At 52.4% G+C, this 21,651-nt stretch overlaps 7 protein-coding genes across 7 annotated transcripts; 4 read left to right on the forward strand and 3 right to left on the reverse strand.

Annotated features, from left to right (window-relative positions):
* Positions 1 to 949: 949 nt before the first annotated feature.
* Positions 950 to 1,608, forward strand: PFICI_08584 (uncharacterized protein; the record flags this gene model as incomplete). Its single annotated transcript, XM_007837165.1, has 2 exons — positions 950 to 1,543; positions 1,603 to 1,608. 2 exons carry the CDS (start codon positions 950 to 952, stop codon positions 1,606 to 1,608), a joined length of 600 nt encoding a protein of 199 aa, XP_007835356.1.
* Positions 1,609 to 2,788: 1,180 nt separating this feature from the next.
* Positions 2,789 to 4,350, forward strand: PFICI_08585 (uncharacterized protein; the record flags this gene model as incomplete). Its single annotated transcript, XM_007837166.1, has 2 exons — positions 2,789 to 3,243; positions 3,399 to 4,350. 2 exons carry the CDS (start codon positions 2,789 to 2,791, stop codon positions 4,348 to 4,350), a joined length of 1,407 nt encoding a protein of 468 aa, XP_007835357.1.
* A 761-nt stretch (positions 4,351 to 5,111) lies between these two features.
* Positions 5,112 to 6,905, forward strand: PFICI_08586 (uncharacterized protein; the record flags this gene model as incomplete). The annotated part of the gene is made up of 2 exons (XM_007837167.1): positions 5,112 to 5,732; positions 5,793 to 6,905. 2 exons carry the CDS (start codon positions 5,112 to 5,114, stop codon positions 6,903 to 6,905), a joined length of 1,734 nt encoding a protein of 577 aa, XP_007835358.1.
* A 667-nt stretch (positions 6,906 to 7,572) lies between these two features.
* PFICI_08587 (uncharacterized protein) lies at positions 7,573 to 8,123 on the reverse strand (the record flags this gene model as incomplete). Its single annotated transcript, XM_007837168.1, has 2 exons — positions 7,573 to 7,786; positions 7,957 to 8,123. The coding sequence occupies 2 exons, from the start codon at positions 8,121 to 8,123 to the stop codon at positions 7,573 to 7,575; spliced, it is 381 nt and encodes a 126-aa protein (XP_007835359.1).
* Positions 8,124 to 10,168: 2,045 nt separating this feature from the next.
* On the reverse strand, positions 10,169 to 14,218 carry PFICI_08588 (uncharacterized protein; the record flags this gene model as incomplete). The annotated part of the gene is made up of 1 exon (XM_007837169.1): positions 10,169 to 14,218. One exon carries the CDS (start codon positions 14,216 to 14,218, stop codon positions 10,169 to 10,171), a length of 4,050 nt encoding a protein of 1,349 aa, XP_007835360.1.
* A 3,355-nt stretch (positions 14,219 to 17,573) lies between these two features.
* On the forward strand, positions 17,574 to 18,647 carry PFICI_08589 (uncharacterized protein; the record flags this gene model as incomplete). The annotated part of the gene is made up of 1 exon (XM_007837170.1): positions 17,574 to 18,647. The coding sequence occupies one exon, from the start codon at positions 17,574 to 17,576 to the stop codon at positions 18,645 to 18,647; it is 1,074 nt and encodes a 357-aa protein (XP_007835361.1).
* A 98-nt stretch (positions 18,648 to 18,745) lies between these two features.
* Positions 18,746 to 21,626, reverse strand: PFICI_08590 (uncharacterized protein; the record flags this gene model as incomplete). Its single annotated transcript, XM_007837171.1, has 4 exons — positions 18,746 to 20,644; positions 20,704 to 21,136; positions 21,195 to 21,299; positions 21,352 to 21,626. 4 exons carry the CDS (start codon positions 21,624 to 21,626, stop codon positions 18,746 to 18,748), a joined length of 2,712 nt encoding a protein of 903 aa, XP_007835362.1.
* Between the last annotated feature and the right edge of the window lie 25 nt (positions 21,627 to 21,651).

Genomic DNA, 21,651 nt, shown 5'->3' on the forward strand with positions numbered 1-21,651 from the left:
TTCCTGGATTTGGTGGAGCAACTTTTTGGTGGTTTGCCCCATTGGCTAAGGTAATCGTCCGCCTGTGGGACGCAAACAGGTGCTAACAAAGCACCAAACAGCGCACTAGTAGAGTACCAACTAAACCCGGCAGACATTAGTACCTCTCGCCCAGGAAACCTCCTCCCCTGAGATCCGGCTGTCAAACGGTCTCTGACAGCTTGATCAGGGGGGTCGAGGGGCTTTGGGGGCCTGCCCATGAGTGCATTTTACCTGGTAACCAAACAATTCAAGCCCTGGAGGTTGCAGCGCTAGTGGTAAACTTTTAAGCTGCCGGCCAGGGCCCGTCGTATTATGATCAGCATTCTCTAGTGCTGAATGCGGGGATGGAGGAGCCCTTGGCAGTCCACGATGCAGGAACATTGCTTAACTTGGTCAAGGGTGCAGATGGCAGACGGGGGGTATTGGGGGGCCTTGGGAGGGCCTGGCAAGGGTGTACGGCATTAGAAACCCATGGCCGGCAGGGGTCTTGTGGCTGTCGTACACGCGCTTTGAGCCTCTGGCATACGGAATTGGGAGGGACTCGGCGGCCTTGGGACAGGAGACAAATGTCTATCGCCATAGAGGTGACGAAATGGAAGGACGTGTCAGTGGTAGGTACTTTGTTGCTTGCCCGACGAAACCATCCAGGATTCGATTCGTCTGGCGGGTCCATGGAGTCAAGTCGAGTCGAGTCCACATCCCCTTCGATGCGCACACACTGCAGTGGTATAGGGGAGCAAACAACATATATATCGTCGACAGCCGGCCTTGAATATCACGGTTTTTCTTTTCCTCAGCATCGCAGCATCACAATCTCAGGCAAAGCATCCAGCTTACCAGTCACTCTTTTAACCCTCGCGACTCATTCCAACTACACACAGTCTTTCTTTAATTTTTAATAATTAAAACCTCTTTTTCTACCGCCAAAATGCAGTTCCTCAAGTTCGCTCTTGCTGCCGTTACTATCGGCTCCGCCATTGCCGCCCCGGCTCCCGTCAAGCGTGACGGTGAGGTCATTGTCACCGTCACCGGCGTTGTCACCAGCGTCAAGGCTCTCGTCGAGGCTGAGCTGTCCAACGTCGAGTCCGTCCTCGGCGACGTTGTCTCCGACGATGTCATCCCCACCGTCAACACTGCCCTCGGCAACATTGTCACCGAGGTCAACACCCTCGTCGGCGACATTGTTCCCCTCGTCACCGGAATCGTCTTCCCTCTCGTCGACGCCGAGCTCGAGAACGTCCCCGAGCTCCTCTCCGAGGTCAAGGACCTCGTCTCCGACATTGACACCACCGTCAACAACCTCCTCAACGCCGTCGTTGGTGATGTCCTGACCGCCGTCAAGCCCGAGGTCAAGGCTGTCCTCAACATTGTCGAGCCCCTCCTGACCCCCGTCCTTGGCCTTGCCGACTCTGTCGTCTCCACTGCCACCGGTACCGTTGTCGACGACGTCAAGGGCCTCGTTACCGACATCAACAACATTGCTGGCGGTATCCTCACCCCCGTCACTGGTCTCCTCAGCATCGTAAGTTTGCACTCCAACTTGATCAGTAAAAAGGCAATTTGCTAATATTTTAATTCTAGCTGTAAATTTTTGGTCGCTTGTAAAAATGACTAAACTTTTATAACGATGTTACCAATGTTCTCAACCGATACCCCTTCAATGTATATATTTATGGAGTTTGCGAAGCGTTTTTGGACCTCATAGGAAAACTAGCATAGTCATGATCACGAACTCGGATCCTGGCGTGTAGTAAATACAAGGCGCGAGCCATCTCACCAAACCTTGAAAATACTTGTGCCTCAATGATTTGCAGATTCATGTGATGTATCGATGCAGTGAACACAATTTTACAGGAGTGACATACAGGATCCTCATTTTCAGAATAATAGCAACAATATGATGCCATTGAATATGCTCATGGGCATAATCTACCATGATTAGTCTTTAGACGATAGACTTTCTAGCATTGCTGATGTGATTTTAGTTTGCAGCAATTGGATAGGTCATTTTTCTTTTTCCGTCTTAAAGCATGTAAAGCTCAACGGGTTCCGGGATTCGCGACCCTATGGTGGCACCTGTCAGCGCCATGGCTGACATTTGTGACTATAGATGTGCATAGACCCTTGGCGTGATTATCTCATTGGCCAATACTCGCTACTTGGCTTTATAGACTACTTGAAGCAATTTTTTATTCAAGTTATCCACGGAATGTTTTCTGATTCGACTAGGTGCATGGGATTTCCTTAATAGATGCGTTTATTTGCTATGGGGGATGTGAATGAGGATGTTGATGTATCGCGGCGCGGTCAATACTTGTCACAATGGTGAAAAATTCCATCTTCTTTTCATGCCGAGTGATTGTTCTTCGATTGACAGGCGAGTTTGGAAAAAGACACTGCACCATTGAGAAAAGGCTTAACTGATTCTGTTGAGGTGGCAGCATGCAAACGCCGAGGCAGCTTCAAGTTTTGGCTCCTGCCATGTCCTTGTGGTGGTCACCTCGGTTTTTCGTTGCCCTGTCCAAGCTCAGGGCGTTTGCATTGCATATCAAGTCTTGTCATTGACTTGTTTTTGCCATTAACAAGCTTTTCCAATCACTTGCCTTTCGGCGATATTTTCTTCATCACCAGCGCGGCAAGCACTCAGGCGTGCTTTCAGCTTCATCCATCAGTACAACCTTGGATGCGCCGATGGCACATTGAAAAGGAACAGACTGAATCCTCAAAGCCCGCCTAATCTTCATCTTCCCGCGCACAAATTATCACAATGGATCTCAGTAAGATACTCGCCGCAGGTCCCATCACCCCGCTGGAGGCTACACTGCTTGGTCGCGACCCCTCTTCGGCGTCGTCCACTCAACAGGAGCAAACCCCTTCGACGACATCAGAGCCCATGGGAGCACAGAAGCTGCCCGATCACATCTTCTACCTGATTGCCAAGAACTATATTCATCACCCTACTGACCTTTTCCACCTGGCCGTTACCAACAAGAGCATGTGGGCATGGCTCAAGATCGAATTGTACAAGACCGAAGTCCTCTTCACCAAAGAGCAGGAACGACAAGAGCTCATCCTGGATCCATATGAATGTGAAACGAGCATTGACTCGATCCTGGATACTCATTTGAGTAGCGTCCCGTCGGCCGCGGATCGCCTTGAGATGTTCGATGCGCGACCCAATTTGCAGGGAGGTCGACCAGCTCTTCACTCCGCCGTCCGCAGGTAAGTAAACAATACTCTTTCTTTCCCAATCGACATGCCTTTGGGGAATGACCCGGGTACAGCTTTGTCTGTTTGCCAATGCGTGTCACCTCACTCTTCATTTTGACTCCTTTACAACTCGGAGTGAGCAGTCACTGACATCTTGGATTGAATAGTAACAAGATCCCTCTCGCCCAGAAACTCATTGCGGCAAGCGTCAAACATTGGTTTGAATATATCAACGTGAAGTACCTCAAATTCACGGCTCTGGCTCGAGCCGTTTGGCGCCGCCACGACGAAATGGTCGAGCTCTTGGTCCAGGCCGGCTGCTTTGTAGATTCCTGGCACCCAGAGCTCAAGGGCCTCCGACGAAAGGTCCATGATGGCTATGAGCTCGTCCCGGGCGTCGCTCTGACTTCGAAAACCTTCAACACCGAATTCTGCCTACTTTACTCACCTCTATGTATGGCCATAGCTATGGGCCGTCGGGAACAAGCACTCTTGCTTGCACAGCACAGCAACGATGGCGGTTGGTCTTGGGACAGTGGCTGCCAGGAACCCCTTCATCTCGCCGCATTCGCAGGTATGAAGGCCGTGGTGATAACTTTGCTGGAGCGCGGGTACACAGACGTGGTAGAGAGCTCACTCTACCTAGATGCAGACCCGCTCTATATGGCCGCAGTCGGTGTTGATGACAACAGAGACGTCATGGAGCTATTCATTGCCGATAAGGCCGACTGGGAGATCGCGGAGGCCTGGAACGCGGCTATCAGAGAACACGCGCCCAAGAATGCCTTAATGCTGCTGCAGTACAGCTTTGACCAGCATCAACGCAATGGTCGACAACTCAAGGGCCTACACGACGACGCTGTGAATTGTCTGGAATCTGACACGTCACTGCCGGTACTGCAGTGGATTCTCCAAAATGACGAGGCGCTTGAGACCCGGATGCGCGTCGGTGCCGCCTGCCAGAATCTCCTGGAACAAGGCCGCGGAGTCCCCTCGGCGACTTTGGCCTACCTCCGCAGACATAATATCGCGGAGCCCGCGCGACCCAGGACTGTCGTTTACGAGGCTTTGCCGCACAATGCTCCAGGACCACGGCCCGAGGCAGAGCGAGATGCATAAAGAAGCAATGGAATATTTTTATACATTGTTCAGAAGCCTTGCAAAATTTGCAGGAGCATGGATACGAGATAATGATGGATGGAATGGCATGAATACTGGCTGGAACGAAAAGGATGCAAAAAAGGATTGTTTTTAAAGAGTTGTCACGGCCATGAAAGCAGTATTTCCATAGGAAGGGTACTACAACGACCTGATGAACAGGAAGAATCCAAGAATGGATTGGTTACGCAATCATATCCCCGATGGAGAAATGCCGAATGTCGATCGTGATCTGATGGTAAAGTATTTTATGCTTGAAGAGTGCAGTGCGGTGCATGAGATTATAAGGTTCAAGCCTAACAGCAACGCATGGCACCTACTTCATGTCTACTCCATGTAACGACTTGAAAACGCCATGTCAACGCAAACTCGTGATTATCACCACGAAAATCAAGGTAAAATATGTCACGACCATGGAGTTTGCCTGATCCACACTCCCTCCGAACGACTGCCGAACGAGGGCATCGCCGCAGAGTGGATCACTATAATATCCGATTTTCCCTGTTTCCAGGGAACCATATCTAGCGGGGGCCCTCCGGAAATTCCGGCCGATCACCATGATGTAGTAGCAACTTGGATTAAAAGATAACAACGCAGGCATATCTACCTTTCCAGGATATTTTCTTTGCAACATGCTTGCCAAGACTCATTCGCGTGTCTCGTGGTTGTTCATAGAAAAGGTTGTTTCGTGCCCGTTTGCTCAGAGGTGAGCACATAGCACCATGCAGGTGAAGCTATCCACTGCCCTCGCCATCCCCTTCCTCCTGGCAGGGACGGGCGCAGCAGCGAAATGCCTCAGCAACGATACGACGACACCGGCAGGAACTCTGCCCTCATCATCTACTAGCCAGGCCTCCAACAGCAGTTCTGCAGTAGTGGTCGACCTGACCTATGCACTGCACGCGCCACAAATCACGTCGTCGCCCGACGACCGGGTCTACTACAACTTTTCCAACATTCGCTACGCCGCGCCGCCAGTGACGCCCAGTCTGCGGTTCCGAGCGCCCGCGGACCCAGTCTATAACCGCTCCGCCGGCGTGCAAGACGGCACGTACGGTAAAATCTGCCCGCAGGCCTACACGCCCTGGCAGAACGCGGCGTTGGTGACGGCGGCGCCGGGCGAGCACGAGAGCGAGGATTGTCTCTTTCTAGACGTTGTGGTGCCGCAGAGTCTATGGGACAGTCGGCGAAATACGTCCAAGCCCGTCATTGTCTGGATTCATGGCGGGGGGTACCAGATTGGAGCCAAGTACGGCACGCCAGACTCGAATCCGCTCGGGCTGCTGGATCGTAGTTTTGTCGACGGAGGCGATGGTGTCATTTGGGTTGGGCTTAATTACAGAGTGAGTAATCTGAACTGTATCAGGAAAAATGACCGTGGGCTAAACATTTGTTTGCAATAGCTTGGTGCTTTTGGCTGGCTTCAAGGCAGCTCCTTTACGTCACAGGGAGGTTTGGCAAATGCTGGTCTCTACGATCAGCGCAAAGCACTCGACTGGGTACAAAAGTACATTCATCTCTTTGGCGGCGACCCGAACCGCGTGACGGTCATGGGCGAATCGGCAGGAGCTGGCGCTATCATGCATCACATCACAGCCTACGGCGGCGACGAGGGCGAGGGCGAGGCGCCGCTCCCGTTCCAGCAAGCCATTGTGCAGTCCCCGGGCTACGTGCCGCGGCCGTACGCGTCGCAGGCCGAGTCGTCGTACGCCGTGCTCCTGGACCGCGCCAACGCCACGTCGCTGGCCGAGCTCGCGGCGCTCGACACCTTGGCCCTGCAGACGGCCAACAAGCTGGCCCAGACGGCCGACTTTTACGGCGCCTTTCAGTTTGGCGTCGCGCCCGACGGCGGCTACGTCCCCGACCTGCCCGAGAAGCTCCTGGCCCGCGGCGCATATCACCGGGACATCAAGGTCATGGTGGCGCACAATACGTACGAGGGCCAGCGCTACACGGACCCGGCGGCGACCAACTCGTCGGCCTTTGACGAGTACATGGCGCTGTATTTCCCCGACGCCTCGGCCGAGTTCTTGGCCGAGCTCTCCTCGGACGTCTACCCGGCTGTCTACAACGACAGCAGCAGCAGCGATAGCAATAGCAGCACTCAGGCTGACTGGACGACGCCGTTTGAGCGTCTGCGGACCGCCGTGTCCGAGTTTACCTTTACCTGCCACGCCTACTTTCTAGGCGACGCGCTGGGCCCCGCGGCCGGGCGCGACAGCTACAGCTACCTGTTCAGCGTGCCGCCGGGGACGCACACCCTGGACGTGTACTACTCGTACTTTGTCAACAGCAGCAGCTCCGTGACCAACGAGACCGTGGCCTTGTACATGCAAGAGTACTTTGCCAGCTTTGTCGAGACGGGGGATCCGAATCGTGGCTCGCTGCTGCCGATTTTCCCCGCGTATGGAGCCAACTTTACCGACTTGAACCTGAACCAGACTTTTGTCAATGTAATACAGGATCCCGCTGCCAATGCGCGATGTGATTGGTGGCGGGCCACGTCTTACTCGTAAGCACAAGGTGGTATAGAGATCAGCGGTGCGTGCACAAGAAGACTATAAATCATAGGACCAAAAGCAATTTGGAGACACAAAATAATACAGGTGCCCATTTGCTTCCCGTGACGTGAAGCAGGTCTTCCACGCCTGAATTGAACACAAAAGGGTGAAGAGATTTATAAACATTGGTGAAATGCATTTGTATCCATTGAAAACACCAAACAACGCCTTTCCGTTCCGTAAAACGCCATTGCGCCTTGCTTTAATGTACTTATATACCGTAAGCCACAATCCAGTGAAGTCAAAATCACTTTTTCTTAAAACGTTTCCTTCCTTTGGTTCGTTTTTTTCGTGCCGGCATGTGTATTTCCTTCCTTGAAGTTTTGTTTTCCATCAGGGGTTGTTGGGAAAGTACCCTGATTCGGAAAATGAGATGACGAGAAGAAGTGTAGAGGAGCCGGTCTCTTCCAGCCGTGGCTCGGCCTGCATGGAATGTGCTGAAGGAGGGCCCACGACGACGACGACGACGACGACGGGGTCGAGTACCTTGCCTGCCAATGCATTGATGTGCCATGACCCGGCACGTATTGAGAGGCGCCTTCCTTTTCCCCATCACGTGGGAGCAGCGACAGAGAGCTCTCGTTTGAGCTCTCTGTTGACCTCTTCTCCTTGGTCGCCATCATCATACGCCGTGCATGTCGAAGAGCTCATGAGGGCAGGACTCATCCTCCCAGCCGTCCATGTGCCTAGGGTCCATCATCTTGTTCTCGGCATCCTGATCAGTAGCCCAGGAGAAGAGATGAAAATGATCTGAAAAGGCCTCCTGAATGGCTTGGTTGATCATTGGGTCATAATCCAAACGTTCGCCCTTGGGGAGGTTCTTGACTGCCTCGGCACTGTTTTTGGGGGGCAGGAGAATATGTGTGAGCTGATGATGAATCTCATTTTATATTGAATAGGAAAGAAAGCAAGAAAAGGAATGAAAAAGAAAGAGGGGAAAGATCCAAAAGTTTTGCAAAATTGAGATGAGAAGAAAGGAAAATGCACACCAGCATGAATGACTTACATTGCTATCTCGAGAAAGGCATCAATCTGGTCCCGAATGATCTTGCGATCCACGCCGCCAAGCAAGGTCCAAGCTGTTGTCTCTAGGATCTTATCGGCCTTTGGCATGGCGACCTTGACGCGCCGCTGCCATAGTGAGGTGGCCTCGGACTTCTTGTTGGCTACCATGATGATGATGACGATGACGACGCGCCGGGGTGAGGATACATGTGCGTGCTTTGCTTGCTTTCGCTGGGGCTGGAGGGGGGGTGTGGGGGGTGGGCAGGAGGGCAAAGAAAGGGTCGAGAAGAATTGGTTTGATCCGAAGAGAGTTGTGTGTGTGTGTGTTGGGGTGGGTGTGAATGTGAATTGGGAGTGTATCTAGCTGTCAAAATGGATGATGGCCCTCTCCAGAAAACACACCGACGACACCGACAACACCGACGACGACGACGACGACAACAATAAAGATGATGACGAGAATTGCTGCCGCTGGTGATGTTGGCTGGGTGTGGGTTGGGCAAATGGGACGTCGAGGAAATAAGAGAATGAGGGAAAAGAAAAATGCAACCAATCAATTGAAGGGTAACGAGCGATCCGATCCCATTTGACGACGACGTGAGAGGCGCGTGCAGCCAGCAGCAGATGGGGGGAGGGGAAAAAGGCAAAGAAAGGGCAGATGGAATGGGGCTCTTGGTCAATAGAGAGATTTTGGGTTGCTTGTGTAATTGAAGAGAGGATTGTAAGATCAATGTTCAGTAGCTATTCCCATATTGTCATTGCCCAATTGCTTATGATCGTCCCGGGTCGGCAACGAAGAAAAAAGCTGATTGAACGCAAGAGCCGTTGCAGGATTTTGACCATATTTCCCCCGGCAGAGGCGGCGGTTGTTGGCCCGTGCACACCCCCAGCGAGCCTGGAGCACGCGCGACAATCTGGATCGTGGTTTTTATGATCCGCCCGTTCGTTGCCAGCCTCTTTTTTAGTGCTTGCGAAACATGGGCAAAATGGAGAGGAGGAGGGACACACACACACACACACACACTGGAGAACTGGAGCTGGCTGCCCATTACCAAAAGAGACACGAGAGTCGAACGAACCATGGACAAAAAACCACCCCCACTTTTTCTTTTCTCTGCTTTTTCGGCAAGGAAATCTGCCGCCGAAACTAAAAAAGGCTTGCCCCCTCGACCATAATTGCGGAAGATGATATCATGATGCTTATAATTTTTTACTACTCTATTTGCTCCCCCTTCCACTTTTTCTCTCTCTTTTCTTTTGCCCCCATGTCCTGGCATTACCAAACTTTTTACATTTAATCGGCTTCTTTTCTCACCCACTCACTCCTTTATTTATTTATTTTCATGGCATTAATTGTACACTACCGTTTTGCGTTGCATTCAATCATCATTCATAGTGTTGTGTACTTCATGTCTGTGAGTAGGATGTGGCAAAACGTCAACGTTGAATGCCGGGACCATTATCAATCGCGTCTCCTCTAACCTTCCCACTAAAATCATAGGTAGGTACCTTGGTTTTACCGTGCGGCAAGCCCCGTACAATAGGTGCATTAAGGTAGTTAAGCTTCTATTCCCACTCGTTATGCTTAGACGTGATTCTTCTACCTATTTCATCTTTTTCGAAAAGTTGTGATCCCCCTCCCAAACTGGTTACTATTTGTTCCCGTTAAAAAGATGGGGAGTGAGTGAATCAAGCTACTGTGACTACTGCACATCATGCGTCTCAACTAACGATTTCAAGTCCCGGGCTCCATAGTGTGTACAGTACATACATTGCAAAACGCCTTGGTTGGGGCGGCCACGTGTCATGAAAAGGCAGTTGAAACGTCGGCACCTCTCTCTCTCTCTATTCTTATCACAACATGCACGGCAAATATCATAAAAAGCACATGGCATTTCCATGCCACAGACACATGGTTTGAGACTTAATTGCCAACTTTATGTAATGATACTATTGTCATTTTGTTTTTGTTTTTATTATAAGGTCTACGTAAAGCCAGTCAAGGCTTGGGTATCTTAAAACAATAAGCTCCTCATGAGCGTAAAAAAAAACAATATCAGTTCGTGTATATATACACACTCAAATGATTCAAGGAAAATGTTTTGGTCTTGTCGCAGTGCGATGCTCAGCAGCGCGCTTGCAATACCCAATCTCTGGGACATTTGGGTCTTTGCCCCTCTCCCAACCACAGTAATTGCAGATCCTTTCAGAACTCAGATCCAGACCTCATAGTCTCCTCCACTTTCAAGGCTGAGCCTCGAAGTAGATCTCAGCTCCTGCATCAGCACATTCATGAACCCAGTGTCGCCCGGTTTCCAGCTCATCCTTTCTCCGGCACTGCTCCAGCGACGACTGCCCCTTCTGCTGCCAGCTGGCCCGGTCAGACCCTCTGCGTCCATGAGCAGGTGCTTGTTGATTGGTGTCTCTTTCAGCGCAATATCGCCAGATATTTCCAATGCACCCGCGTCTGCCTTCTTGTGAGTCGGTCTGATTGTAGCGGTACTGCTGCTCTTGCTATGTCGCTGGGATGGGGTTCCGGCTATGGGTGGCAAGGTCATGGCACTCGACCTTGAGGAATCCACCGAAGCCCGTGGCGAAGGGAGACCCCATTTCATCATCAGCTCGTCCATCATGACTTCCTGCGCCAGGATGCGTTTGCGGATTGACCTATCAGCTTCGAATTCATGCTCTTGAGGCGTCCTAGGTGAGCCGACCCCGGCGTTGGCGGGGTCCGGGATGGGCTGGACCTCGATTTGCACCAAATCCTCTTGGGCGACGACTGCCGGCTCCTCCACCTCCGGCTCTTGAGGCTGTTCTGCTTGAGGCTGTTCTGTAGGTAGACGGACATGCTCCTTTCGGGGCGGGCTTTGGTCCATGCTGGTCTTCTTGGTGCGTACGGCGGTCGCTGGCCTTGACTCTGGCTGCGTCTTGGGCTGGTGGGAACCATCGAAACCGTCAAATGTTACGGGCGACCTGAGGCCAACCTCGCTTTCCTGGGGACTATTGCTGCTGCTCATCATGGATCTTCTTGCCTCGACCGCCATATCAATGATGAACTCATTCATGAGCAATGGGTTCAGTTTTCCCTCCTTCATCTCTTTCAGAGTGCGGGTCATATTAGTGAGGAGGGGATCAAGCATGCTGACCCATTCACCGTTGTCCTTCTCGAGGCGATGGATGCGCTGCTCCAGCTCATCTGTGGTGCACGCCTGGCTCTCCGAGGAGTCACTCGAATACTCGTGCAGGTCTTGAGTCTGGACAGTCGTCGGTTTAGCCATCTTGGCTACCAACTCGGCGATTTCCTTCTCTCTGGCCAGCTTCGCCAGATGAATCCTCTCCTTGATCACACTACTTCGCCTCCTGGGCCTGGCCTCAGGCTCAGGCTCAGGCTGCGACTCGGACTCAGGCTCGGTGTCGTCTTCAGCATCGGACGCGATGATTGACTCACGCAGTCGAGATGGCGGCATCCACGAAACTGGTCTGGCACCACCCGACATATAAATTGGCAGACTCATACGCTTCTGTGCCCTAGAAGTGACACCCGGGGCGGGGAATGGCATGCCACCCCTTTCAATGACATTGGACTTGTTGGAAATAGACCCAGAGGCATCCGATGTAGGAATATTGACCCTTATCGGCACAGGAAACTGACGAGAAAGTCTCTTGTTGATTGTATGTTTTGGACGTCGCGGCGACTTTGGTGGCAAATGGGGTGCCGTTGGTGCACCAGAAGGAGGAATGATGGAAAGTCGCTTGCTCAAGTGAGGTTCTTCTCCAACCGCCTCCGGTAACACCTCTGCCACGATCATGAGAGCAGATATTGCCAAATCATTTCGTTCCTCGGGTTCCGCATCTGCACATGGCTGGATCTCGGTCGTCATGAGAGACGAGACGCTCCAGGTTGGCCTCTCGGCCCTCTGTGTCGAGACTGAAGGCGTCACTCTCGAGTTCTTGTGCATTGTCTGAGCGATGCCTGGATGGGATTGCTGAATTTCGTCAAAGGGCGCGGCTGGCTTTTCCCCTTGGCTACCTTGGCTACTTTCCGCCTCTGGCCCCTGCGTGACCGCAACCAGTGGAGAAATGTGGGCCAACGGAGAGGGGCCATGGACGGACGCTTTTCTGCTTGGGACAACGCTGTGTGGGAAATAGCCAAGAACTGGAGAATCCACCGAATCAAAGCTCATGGCGCTTCGGAGATTAGGTCTCGCAGCTAGATGAGCATGGTCAATTGTCTTGTCTCTATGTTCCGTCGACGGTCTATGACGGCCAATTCGTCTTTCGGCAATACTCATGGGTTTGGGTGAGCCAAGTTCAGCTATCGGCGTAGTCTCAATGTGGCGCTCGTTCATATTGGAGCTCTTGCCCGACACCCGCCGTTGAAGCAGGTCGCCATGAACGTCAGCCGGTAGGGGCCAATTGGGGTTGTTATGCACATTTGCATTTGCGGAATCCTCGCATTTACTTGTCCCATCTTCAAAGCTGGGAGATGTACTAACAGTGGTGGCGTTGCTTCTAGTAGATTGTCTATTGGTCAAGTTGGTCGAAGTGGATCGCCTGTGTGATTCCGTAGTCGTTGTGATGATACTAGATCCAGATTGTCGATATGATGCATACTCGCTAAAAGTCGAGGGTGTCCCAGACGCCCGCTGCTCGTCAAATGCAGTCACGTACGAGACGTCAGAGTCCGACCGTGCATGATAGGCGTCGCTGGTCGACAAGGCATTGTCCGATGGCGATAACAATGGAGTCGACATTGGTGCAGTATTTCCGGGGCTTGATTGCGGCGTTGAGACCACAGATTCCATGGTCTTATGGCCGCCTCTTGTACCTGTAGAATCTCGCAGCGTGTAATCAGACTGAGAATGCAGAAGGCCCGGTCGTGTGGATCGCATTACGATTTCATTCAACGAGACGGGACTTGTTGAAGGCATAGTAGCATTTCTGCTCGACGTACGTGGTCGCACTGGCTGAGGGGAGGCAGCAGTGTTGGGACGAGATCCCGAAGTTGAGTTACTCGCAGCAGATGTAGGCCGCGATGTCTTTGGGGGAGAAGGAAACGTCATTCCAGCCAACATTTTGGGAAATCCGGGTGATTCTGGTGGGACATTCTCCTGTGGCACAGCAAGATTGCGCTGAGTAGATGCGTTTGGTGGCAGCCTGGGAGAGCCACGCGACTTGGGAGATGTGTGCATCATTTGTAGATTCGACAGACTGGATTGCCTCCGCCTAGCTAACAATGATTCTGGAGACTTTGTCGGCGAAAACCCTGGCGATTTTACGACAACCTCGGGCCAATCGAACTGTTGGAATTGTCCCGAAGGCGGTGGTGTAGCCGGAAACTCGACTGATGAGTTCTGAGGTTCTGCATGACCCGGCTTCTGAAGAACTAGGGACAAGGGCGAAGATTGCTGTCTAGTAGCGTTATCGACGACGGCTTCTTTCTTGTCCTGTTTTAGGTCATTTACGGATTCTGCTTGTGGCGTTCCAAGCGAATTGTGTTGCGCCGCAAGGGTATTGAAGAAATTGGTGGCCAGAACACGGGCCTCGGTAAAGTTCTTGAGATCCTCATTGCCCGGTTGCAGTTCAGGCTTGATCGAAGCAGGACTCTGCTCCGATATTTGCGGCATGCTCTGAGAATGCTCCGTTGATGAGGCGCGAGTGGGCGTCTTTGGGCTCATGGGACTGATGGGCCCAGCAGATGTCTTGCCAGCCGAAGAGGTCCTCTCTGGCCATTGTAGAGGCGCAGATGGCCGCCGCGAATGCGTCACTGGGAAGACGGGATAATGTGTTGAAGCCATAGCTTCTTCCTTGATGGGCTCCTCGGGGTCTGGCAGCGTGGTGTATGGATAACCTTCGATCGATCTCTTGACAACGAACTTCTCGCTCGGCTGTAGGTGCACGGACTGTGACCCCGACTTTGTATTCCGCCGCCGCTTGATAAAGGACTGAAAGGAGCGTTTCCTGCCATGCTCCAAGCCAGATCGCATCTGAGCATGTTCGCTTGCATGACTGAGAGGCGGCGCGGTAGTGCGAAAGAACTTGGCTAGCTCTTGCAGATTGCCACGTTCGTTTGAGACTGTATTGATGTCGCGTGGTTCGTGGTTGCCCCTGAAAGATGCTCCAACGGCTTCCAGCATATTACCGGTCGATTGCGAGCGTGGAAGCCGTGCGCGGATCGACCTGATTGTCCTCGAGGCTTCTTGCTGCGATTGTGCACCATCGCGGCCGGTCCATGACGAGTGTCCCACACCCGCCGCCGACATGATGCCTGCGGTGTGCAACGGCAACACCCAGGGAGCGTTTCAATTGCTCCTCTGGTCACCTAGGTATGGACCAAGCTTTTTGTAATGAATTGTGAGCCGTTAGGGCGACGAAATGCGACGCATCTTTTGAATGAATCAGTTGTGGGATGGATACTCCAGTATTGTAAAGCAAAGGGGGGAAAATAAAATAAAACAAGGACCCTGCTCGGGCACTCGACGCGAGTTGTTGCTATTTACGGGACAAGGACGCGATCCTGACGAAGCAAGAAGGTTCTGGGGCGCAAGGCTGGGTGGAGGGTAACATTGAAGTGTAAAAGCGAAAGCCTAATAATAAGGATAATAAAAGGCTGTTGGGGCGGCTGGGCTGGGGGGAGGCAAGAGCCAATCCACATGTGTAGTCAGTCAGTCAGACAGAGGAGAGAGGAGGGATCTGAGAGACACAATAAGAGGTCCAAGCCAACATGCATGCATGCAAGCAAGAAGGAAAGATGTCGAGGGTCAGGACAGAAATCTGCAAGGAAGCCGATCTCAGTTCCTTCAGGACCAGAAAAAAAATTGGACGAGGTCGAGTTGAGGAAGTCAGATTAAGGAAAAAGCGCCGTGTAAAATTGAGGAGACGAGATGTTGATCCCAGCACCCACTTACATTGTACTGGAGCAGCAAGGCCTGGGTTAAAGGCAAGGTAGGTAGATCTCTCTCGAGGTACGAAGTAAAAGCTGATATGATAGATGATAGGTGCGCGGATTATGGGAGGCAGGCAAACCAATGGCAAAAAAGTGACCGGGTCAAGTTTATTGTAAAAGTGCTCGAGCCCGAGTCATGATGGCACCTATTGTTTTTGTCTCTCTTCTTTCGCAAAGCTCTCTTTTTGGTTTCTGGGGATAGTTTCTCGCATACATACCAGACGAAGGGCTCTCCCGTGAAAGAGGGCGGGCGATACTTACCGCCCACGCACATGAGGTCCGGCGCAGCCATCCGTCCCATCATAACAACCAGACTCACGCATCAGTGACTGCTAGACTACGGTGGTGGGCAATGGTGAAATGACATGAACAGGCTGTCGGGTGCAAGCTGTGCTAGCTAGCTCCTGGCTACGGAGCTTTGGAGGAGGGATCGGCAGACTGATCAGGGGTTCAAGCAGCCCATGGCGAGCGCTAATTATACGGTCCACCAGCTGCCGCGCTGCTTACTAGTACAGGAGTAGCCTAGCACGCTCTTGGGAATCTCGAGCTTGCCAGGAACCAGAGAAACGACAGGGACCAGAGGGGGCCAGAGAGACCAAATGGGAACTTTGATACGTATCGTGAAATGGAGCCCCAAGGAATTACGATCTGAATAGAGTTGAGAGCATCTCCGTCGGATGCAATCGGGACCGACATTGATGCAGCTGCAGGTAGGTGAACTGGTAGGCTGGTAGGTTTAAAAAGACGTTGAGACAGACAAGTCGTGGCGCCATGTCTGTCTGTGCCACGAGCCACAACCGAAGGTGACGTGCAGTTACCCGAATTTATAGATGGCGAAAGAGAAACATGAATAAAGAAGAAAAATGCTACCATCGCACGTGGGGATCGCGCCGATCGGACATCGACTTTGGTTCGCACCAAGGCACAGCAAAACCCAACTCCCTCCTCGCTCGTCCACAAGGGAGAAAGAGGCCAGTCGTCGCGATGAATGAGTTAAGACGGGAAAAGGGTAGCCAAAATTTTTGAAATTGGAAATTGAACAAACCGATAGTGCGATGCGGGGACAGCATTTCTGCAAGGGCCGACGAATGCTACCTTGGTTAGCTTGACAAGCAACATTGAAGCCCCAGGGGCTCCCCTGCAAGCTATTCGAGACTCGAGAGAAGCGCCCGCCAGTGAAAGGTCATAATCATCATCTCAAAAAGGCTCCCCCAAATTGAATGAATGTTCAAATGGCCATTCCCAAAAGAAGCCAGCCCGTCGTTGGCTACATGCCAACTAGGATGATGGAATCTTGCATCAAGCCTAAATCGTCCTTGTCTCTTCTGTACTAATTAAGTCGTCTCACAAAATCAATCATATCAACCTTCTTGGCCTCGTAGACTTCTTTTGGCAGTTCCATGTTGATCCTTCGGCGAATCTTCAAGCCCCGGCTATTACACCTTTATTCTGCATGGTTCAATCTCGTGGTGGCAGATATTGACAGAGTTATTTATTAGCACCGTCTCACACACCTCTGTATTGAAACAAAAGCCCATTTTGTGATTCACCAAGCTTGGTGATTGGTGTTGTGTGTAGTCGTCTAGACTTTTGATGCGGCTGACTATATAAATGGTGCGTCTCGAAAAAAAAAAAGGCTGCACGTATAAGTCAGCCCAGCCTACGCTGTATGTGGCTTGTGTGGTGTGGGTGGTCGTCGAGTCGAGTCGCGCGGGTTGGGAGATCGAATCGCGTCTGGTGTATCGACCGACCATCTTGATTGGGTTCTGACCTGTCCTCGACTATCAGCCCTAGATGACTTTGCCGACCTCGCACCCTAACAATTGCCAGCGGTTTTCCCGATCAACAGAGTCAGCACTGAATGACAAGCGCCAACTCTACTTACCCTCCATCGCGTTACCTGTATCAATATAGTCCGGTCGCCACAACTACTACAATACAAACTAATAAATCAAACCTGCAGATGATCATTTCTGTTGACAATGCCCTACAAAACACTTCATGACTCCTCACAACTAGGCACATGGCTTGTGCGATTGATTTGTGACATCTGAGGCATGGCTTGTCATCATTGGCGCACGCACCCTTTCTGAGAGTCTCTACATCTTTTGATAAAAGATGCAAATCAACACAGGCTGACCCCGGACAATCCCCATATATCTCCGATATCTGAGACTCAATTCCGCCACACGGGTGCAAGATGCGGATAGAGTTACGAGTGTCATAAGACGCGTGTCAGGCCGTGCGTGTGTGAGCGGCCAAACAACTTGAGAGCGGCCCGCACTTGATGGGCAAAGCCCATGTACCTACTGTGTAGTAGCTCCTCCGAGGCTAGGAAGCACGGATTTGCGAGAAAGAAGAATGAAAGAAGAACAACACGGCACTGTGTAAGATGGATTCCAAAGAGAAGAGGCAATGCTGTGTACGACAAGATGTGCATTTTCGGCTCTCTGCGCGTCTCACTCGGAGATGTACCGGGATGCATAAGCGGGCGCACGCCTTATTAATCTTCCATATATGACGTCAAAGGGCTCTGAGAGAACAGGTCCCAGATTCCAAATCGGCCGTGATATAATATAGCAATATTTTGTACAAGGACAAGTTCTTTTGAATGCAGATATTACAAAAGTAGAAATATTCATGCTTCAGATATAGTATATAAAGAAAAGAAAATGGTCAATCTTCAAAGCTTCAACCCGTTTGCCCCAACCGTGAGGGAAACGGCCGTCATATCGGAGCTGCGTGTATACCCGATCAAATCGTGCCGTGGCTTCACGGTGCGCTCCAGCCGCGTCACGAGGCAAGGACTCGATCTTGACCGGAATTGGATGTTTGTTAGTACGACGAATGGGAAAAACAAATTCGTCACCATTCGCGAGTACTCGGAGCTGACGCTGATTGACACGGCGCTCGCGAGCATCAGCGCCGCCGCCGCCGCCTCGGTACAGCCCGCCCAAGATGAGCAGGACACCACCAAACACCATCGAGAGGTCAAGGAAGACCTCCAGCTAGTCATTAGTATCCGGAACCATCCGGAGAAGCGCGTCATGATCCCGGCCCGGCCGACGCGGGCCTGGCTGGAGGCGCACACGACGTGTGAGACGGTCGACATTTGGGGCACCGAGACAGACGGCTGGGTCTACGGCGACGAGGTCAACGCGCTGGTGCGCGAGGAGCTCGGCCAGGACGTCAAGCTGGTCTACAAGGGTCCGACGCCGCGCGTGCTGCGCGGCAACGGCAGTCCCGAGCTCCTGGGCCGCCGCGAGTCGACCAACTTCCCCGACGTCCTGCCCTTGCTCCTGGCCAACGAGGCGTCGCTGCGCGAGCTCAACAGCCGGCTCCGGGCCAAGGGTGAGGCCGAGATTGGTATCGAGCGCTTCCGTCCCAATATCGTGGTCCGCGGCGACGTGGCCTGGAGCGAGGACGACTGGAAGCAGGTGCGCATCGTCAATGGCCCCGCGCCGTCGGGTGCCCTTGTTGTTGCGAGCCCGTCGACGATTGATATTGACGTCTCGGCCCATTGCGCCAGGTGTCAAGTCCCTAATGTGAATCCCGATACGGCCGAGAAGAATGCTCATGAGCCTTGGAATACCCTTGTCAGCTATCGGCGTATTGACGAGGGCATCAAGTGGAAACCGTGTTTCGGCATGCTCAGCTGTCCGAAAAACGAGGGCACCGTTCGGGTAGGCATGAAAATGGAGGTCATTGAGACGACAAAAAATCATGTATATGTGAAAGGCTTCTAGGACATTGAGCATACATCATTGCGCTCAATGAAAAGTCATAGAGAATCAATGTGCCACTTAAAGTCATGACCCTATATGATGAGTACACTTTCCACCATCTAGACCACATATCTAATGCGCTTCTGGCTAGTATTGGGCTGCGGGAAATTCTCAATGGTCAGATCCGACCCGGTCCAGGTAAACCCATAACTCGCTTTCGCATCAAGGTCCACAAACAGCTCAAAGCTTCCTGGGTAAAGCACTCTGTTGCCCTGTTCATCTACTCGCGCAATACGATCCAGCTTCACCTCGAGGCTCACTGTGGCCGCAGCGCCCGGCTCGACGCCCTTGACGCGGCCATATGCTGCTAGAATCTTGCTTGGTCGGGGTGTTGGGCCGGCCGTGGAGTTGGCAAAGAGGAGAACAACATAGTCCGAGGCCACGCTTCCCTTATTCTCGACAGACAGAGGTACCTCCAGCACAGGCAAGTTGAGGGTGTTGAGCCAGTCGGTCGTATTGACCTGTGAGGGTATGTTGCCAATGTTTTGTTCCGAGGTGAAGCCATTGAGCCATGTCGGCTCGCCAGCCAATTCCACTGCGAATTCCGTGTAGTGCAGTCCAAATCCAAAAGGAACAGGGGCTTCACCCTCGTACCACATGTGCGTCCGTCCGAGGTTTGCATTTCCAGAGCTCGGGCGGAGATCCATGTCCGTTGGAGGAACTTGACTGGTGTAAGAAGCCGGGTACTGCGTTATGGGTAGGCGTCCAGCAGGAGCAACGTTGCCAAAGAGGATATCGACAATGGCAGTGCCGCCCGACTGGCCCGGATAGCCTCCCCATAGAAGGGCGTTCACCGACTCATTCGCGAGCAGTTCGGTATCGTCAACTTGGCCACCTCCAAACTGCACGACCACGAGCGGTTTTCCGAGAGCAGCAAGCCTTCGAATTAGATCAAGCTGGGATGCTGGCCACGCAATGTCGGTCCGATCCAGAGACTCGGCCTCAATGGTGTTATCAATGCCACCCATGTAGATGATTGTATCTGCCGAAATCGCGACCTGGATCGCTTCATCTGCTGAGCTATCGCTACTGCTTATCCCGGATCCAAGGACATACGTATAATTGACCCCCAAAGTAGTGGAGGCATTTGCGGGCGAGATGAGATACGGGGCTGGGCCAGCGTAATTGCCCTGCATCTGTTGTGTCGCTTGCGCCCAGGGACCGATCAAGGCCACCGATCCAACCTGCTCCAGGGCGAGGGGAAGAATCCCATCATTCTTGAGCAGTACCGCACCTTCTGCAGCGGCTTGATAGGCGAGCGTCTGAGCATCGGGAGTGTTGACATCGCTCCAGTCGAGTGCGCGAAGAGGCTGAGTCGAAGCGGGATCAAAGAACCCCACACTGACGAGTGCCGCGTACAGTCTGGTCAAGGCCTTGTCCACCTCTGCCTCGGTGATGAGAGACTGGTTCCAGGCTTGCTGATACGCTGCGTCGTCGCCAAAGCTACAGTCTACATCGGTACCAGCTTGCAAGGCCACTGCCAAGGCATGGCCCAGATCTGCAGCGTAGCCGTGTCCTCCCGAAATATCATCAACCGCACCGCAGTCCGTCGAGACGTAATGCTCGGGACTCTCCCATCCCCAGTGCTGACGCAAGATATCTTCGAGGAGATACGAGTCAGCGCAGGCGGGCACGCCATTGACGGCATTATAGCTGCACATGATGGCGCCGACCTGCTCGTCTGCCGCACAGGTCTTGAAAGGTGGCAGGTAGTATTCGGACAAGTCTTGTAGCGTAATAACGGCGTCAAAACTGTGTCGGCTGACGGAGCTGGTCCCCTCAAAATCATAGCCTGCGTAATGCTTGCAAGTGGCAATCACCTTCTTCTCGCCCGAGGAACTATCTTCCAGGGCAGATAGAAGCGCAGAAACATAGCTCTGCACATGAAAGGGATCTTCACTGGGCGTCTCTTGACCGCGACCCCAGCGAGGATCTCGAAAGGGGTTGATGTTGGGTGTCTGACAAGTCAAGATCTGTTAGGTCGGTGGGATGAATTGTCAAAAGTCAGATCACTCACATAAAGATCGAGCCCAACACGGCCGACATTATCATATGCCCTAGTTTCAGTGCTGATGACCTCGCCAATGGCTCTGACCAATTCATCATCAAACGCCGCGCCGGTCAGGATTGGCTGGGGAAAAGACGTCGCGTAACTATAGTTATTACCCGCATCGTTGAAAAAGACACCTGGGGATGAAGCCAAGCCGTGAAGTCCTTCCGACCACCATCCATACGGCATAATACCCAGGCGAGGCACTCCCGGTGCTTCTTCGACGAGGTTCGTCAGCTTCTCGTCAATGGTCAGCTCGGCGACCAAAGCCGACGCCCTCTCCTGGGGTGACAGCGAAGTGTCGCATACAGCGTTGGAGCACAGGGGGTCGCGGGTACAGTCTGGAAAGTATGTAGACACTCCTCCGTCGACTGGGTTGGTCACCTCCCATACATTGACACTTGAAGGAGGGCTTAGCGCTCGTCTTTGACTTCTGAGGATTTTCCGACAACACTTACAAATACGCCTGGCCGCAGGTTTTAGTGGCATCTCCGGGACACGCGCTACTGCACGAGGATTCATCCGCCTTCTCGTTTCCGATGCTGTTCCCACAGAAGCACTGACTAAAGAAGACAGTCAGCACTGCTCACACTCAATCTCATGATTGGTGTATACCTAGTATATTCAACTCCAGCATAGGAGTAGCCAGCTCGACCACACAAGAAGCCGCAATTTTCAGGAGAGTTTGAGCTCAACGTGAAGGATGCACCGGTCAGGGTTCTAGGTGTCGTTGGGTCCGTGTAGCACCCGACATAATCAATCTCAACAGTGTAATTCAGGGCTGGAAGACATGCTCGTCTGTCGAGCGCGGCGGCTCCTGGAAGAGCAGAACCTGCCGCAGCCATTGGATGTGCCACCAGACACGCCAAAGTAACAAGAATGAACTTCATCTTGGATAATCGGGGGAAAGTCAAT

The sequence above is a fragment of the Pestalotiopsis fici genome, assembly GCF_000516985.1.
Source record: "Pestalotiopsis fici W106-1 unplaced genomic scaffold PFICI_Scf_6, whole genome shotgun sequence".
NCBI classification, from domain to species: Eukaryota; Fungi; Ascomycota; class Sordariomycetes; order Amphisphaeriales; family Sporocadaceae; genus Pestalotiopsis; species Pestalotiopsis fici.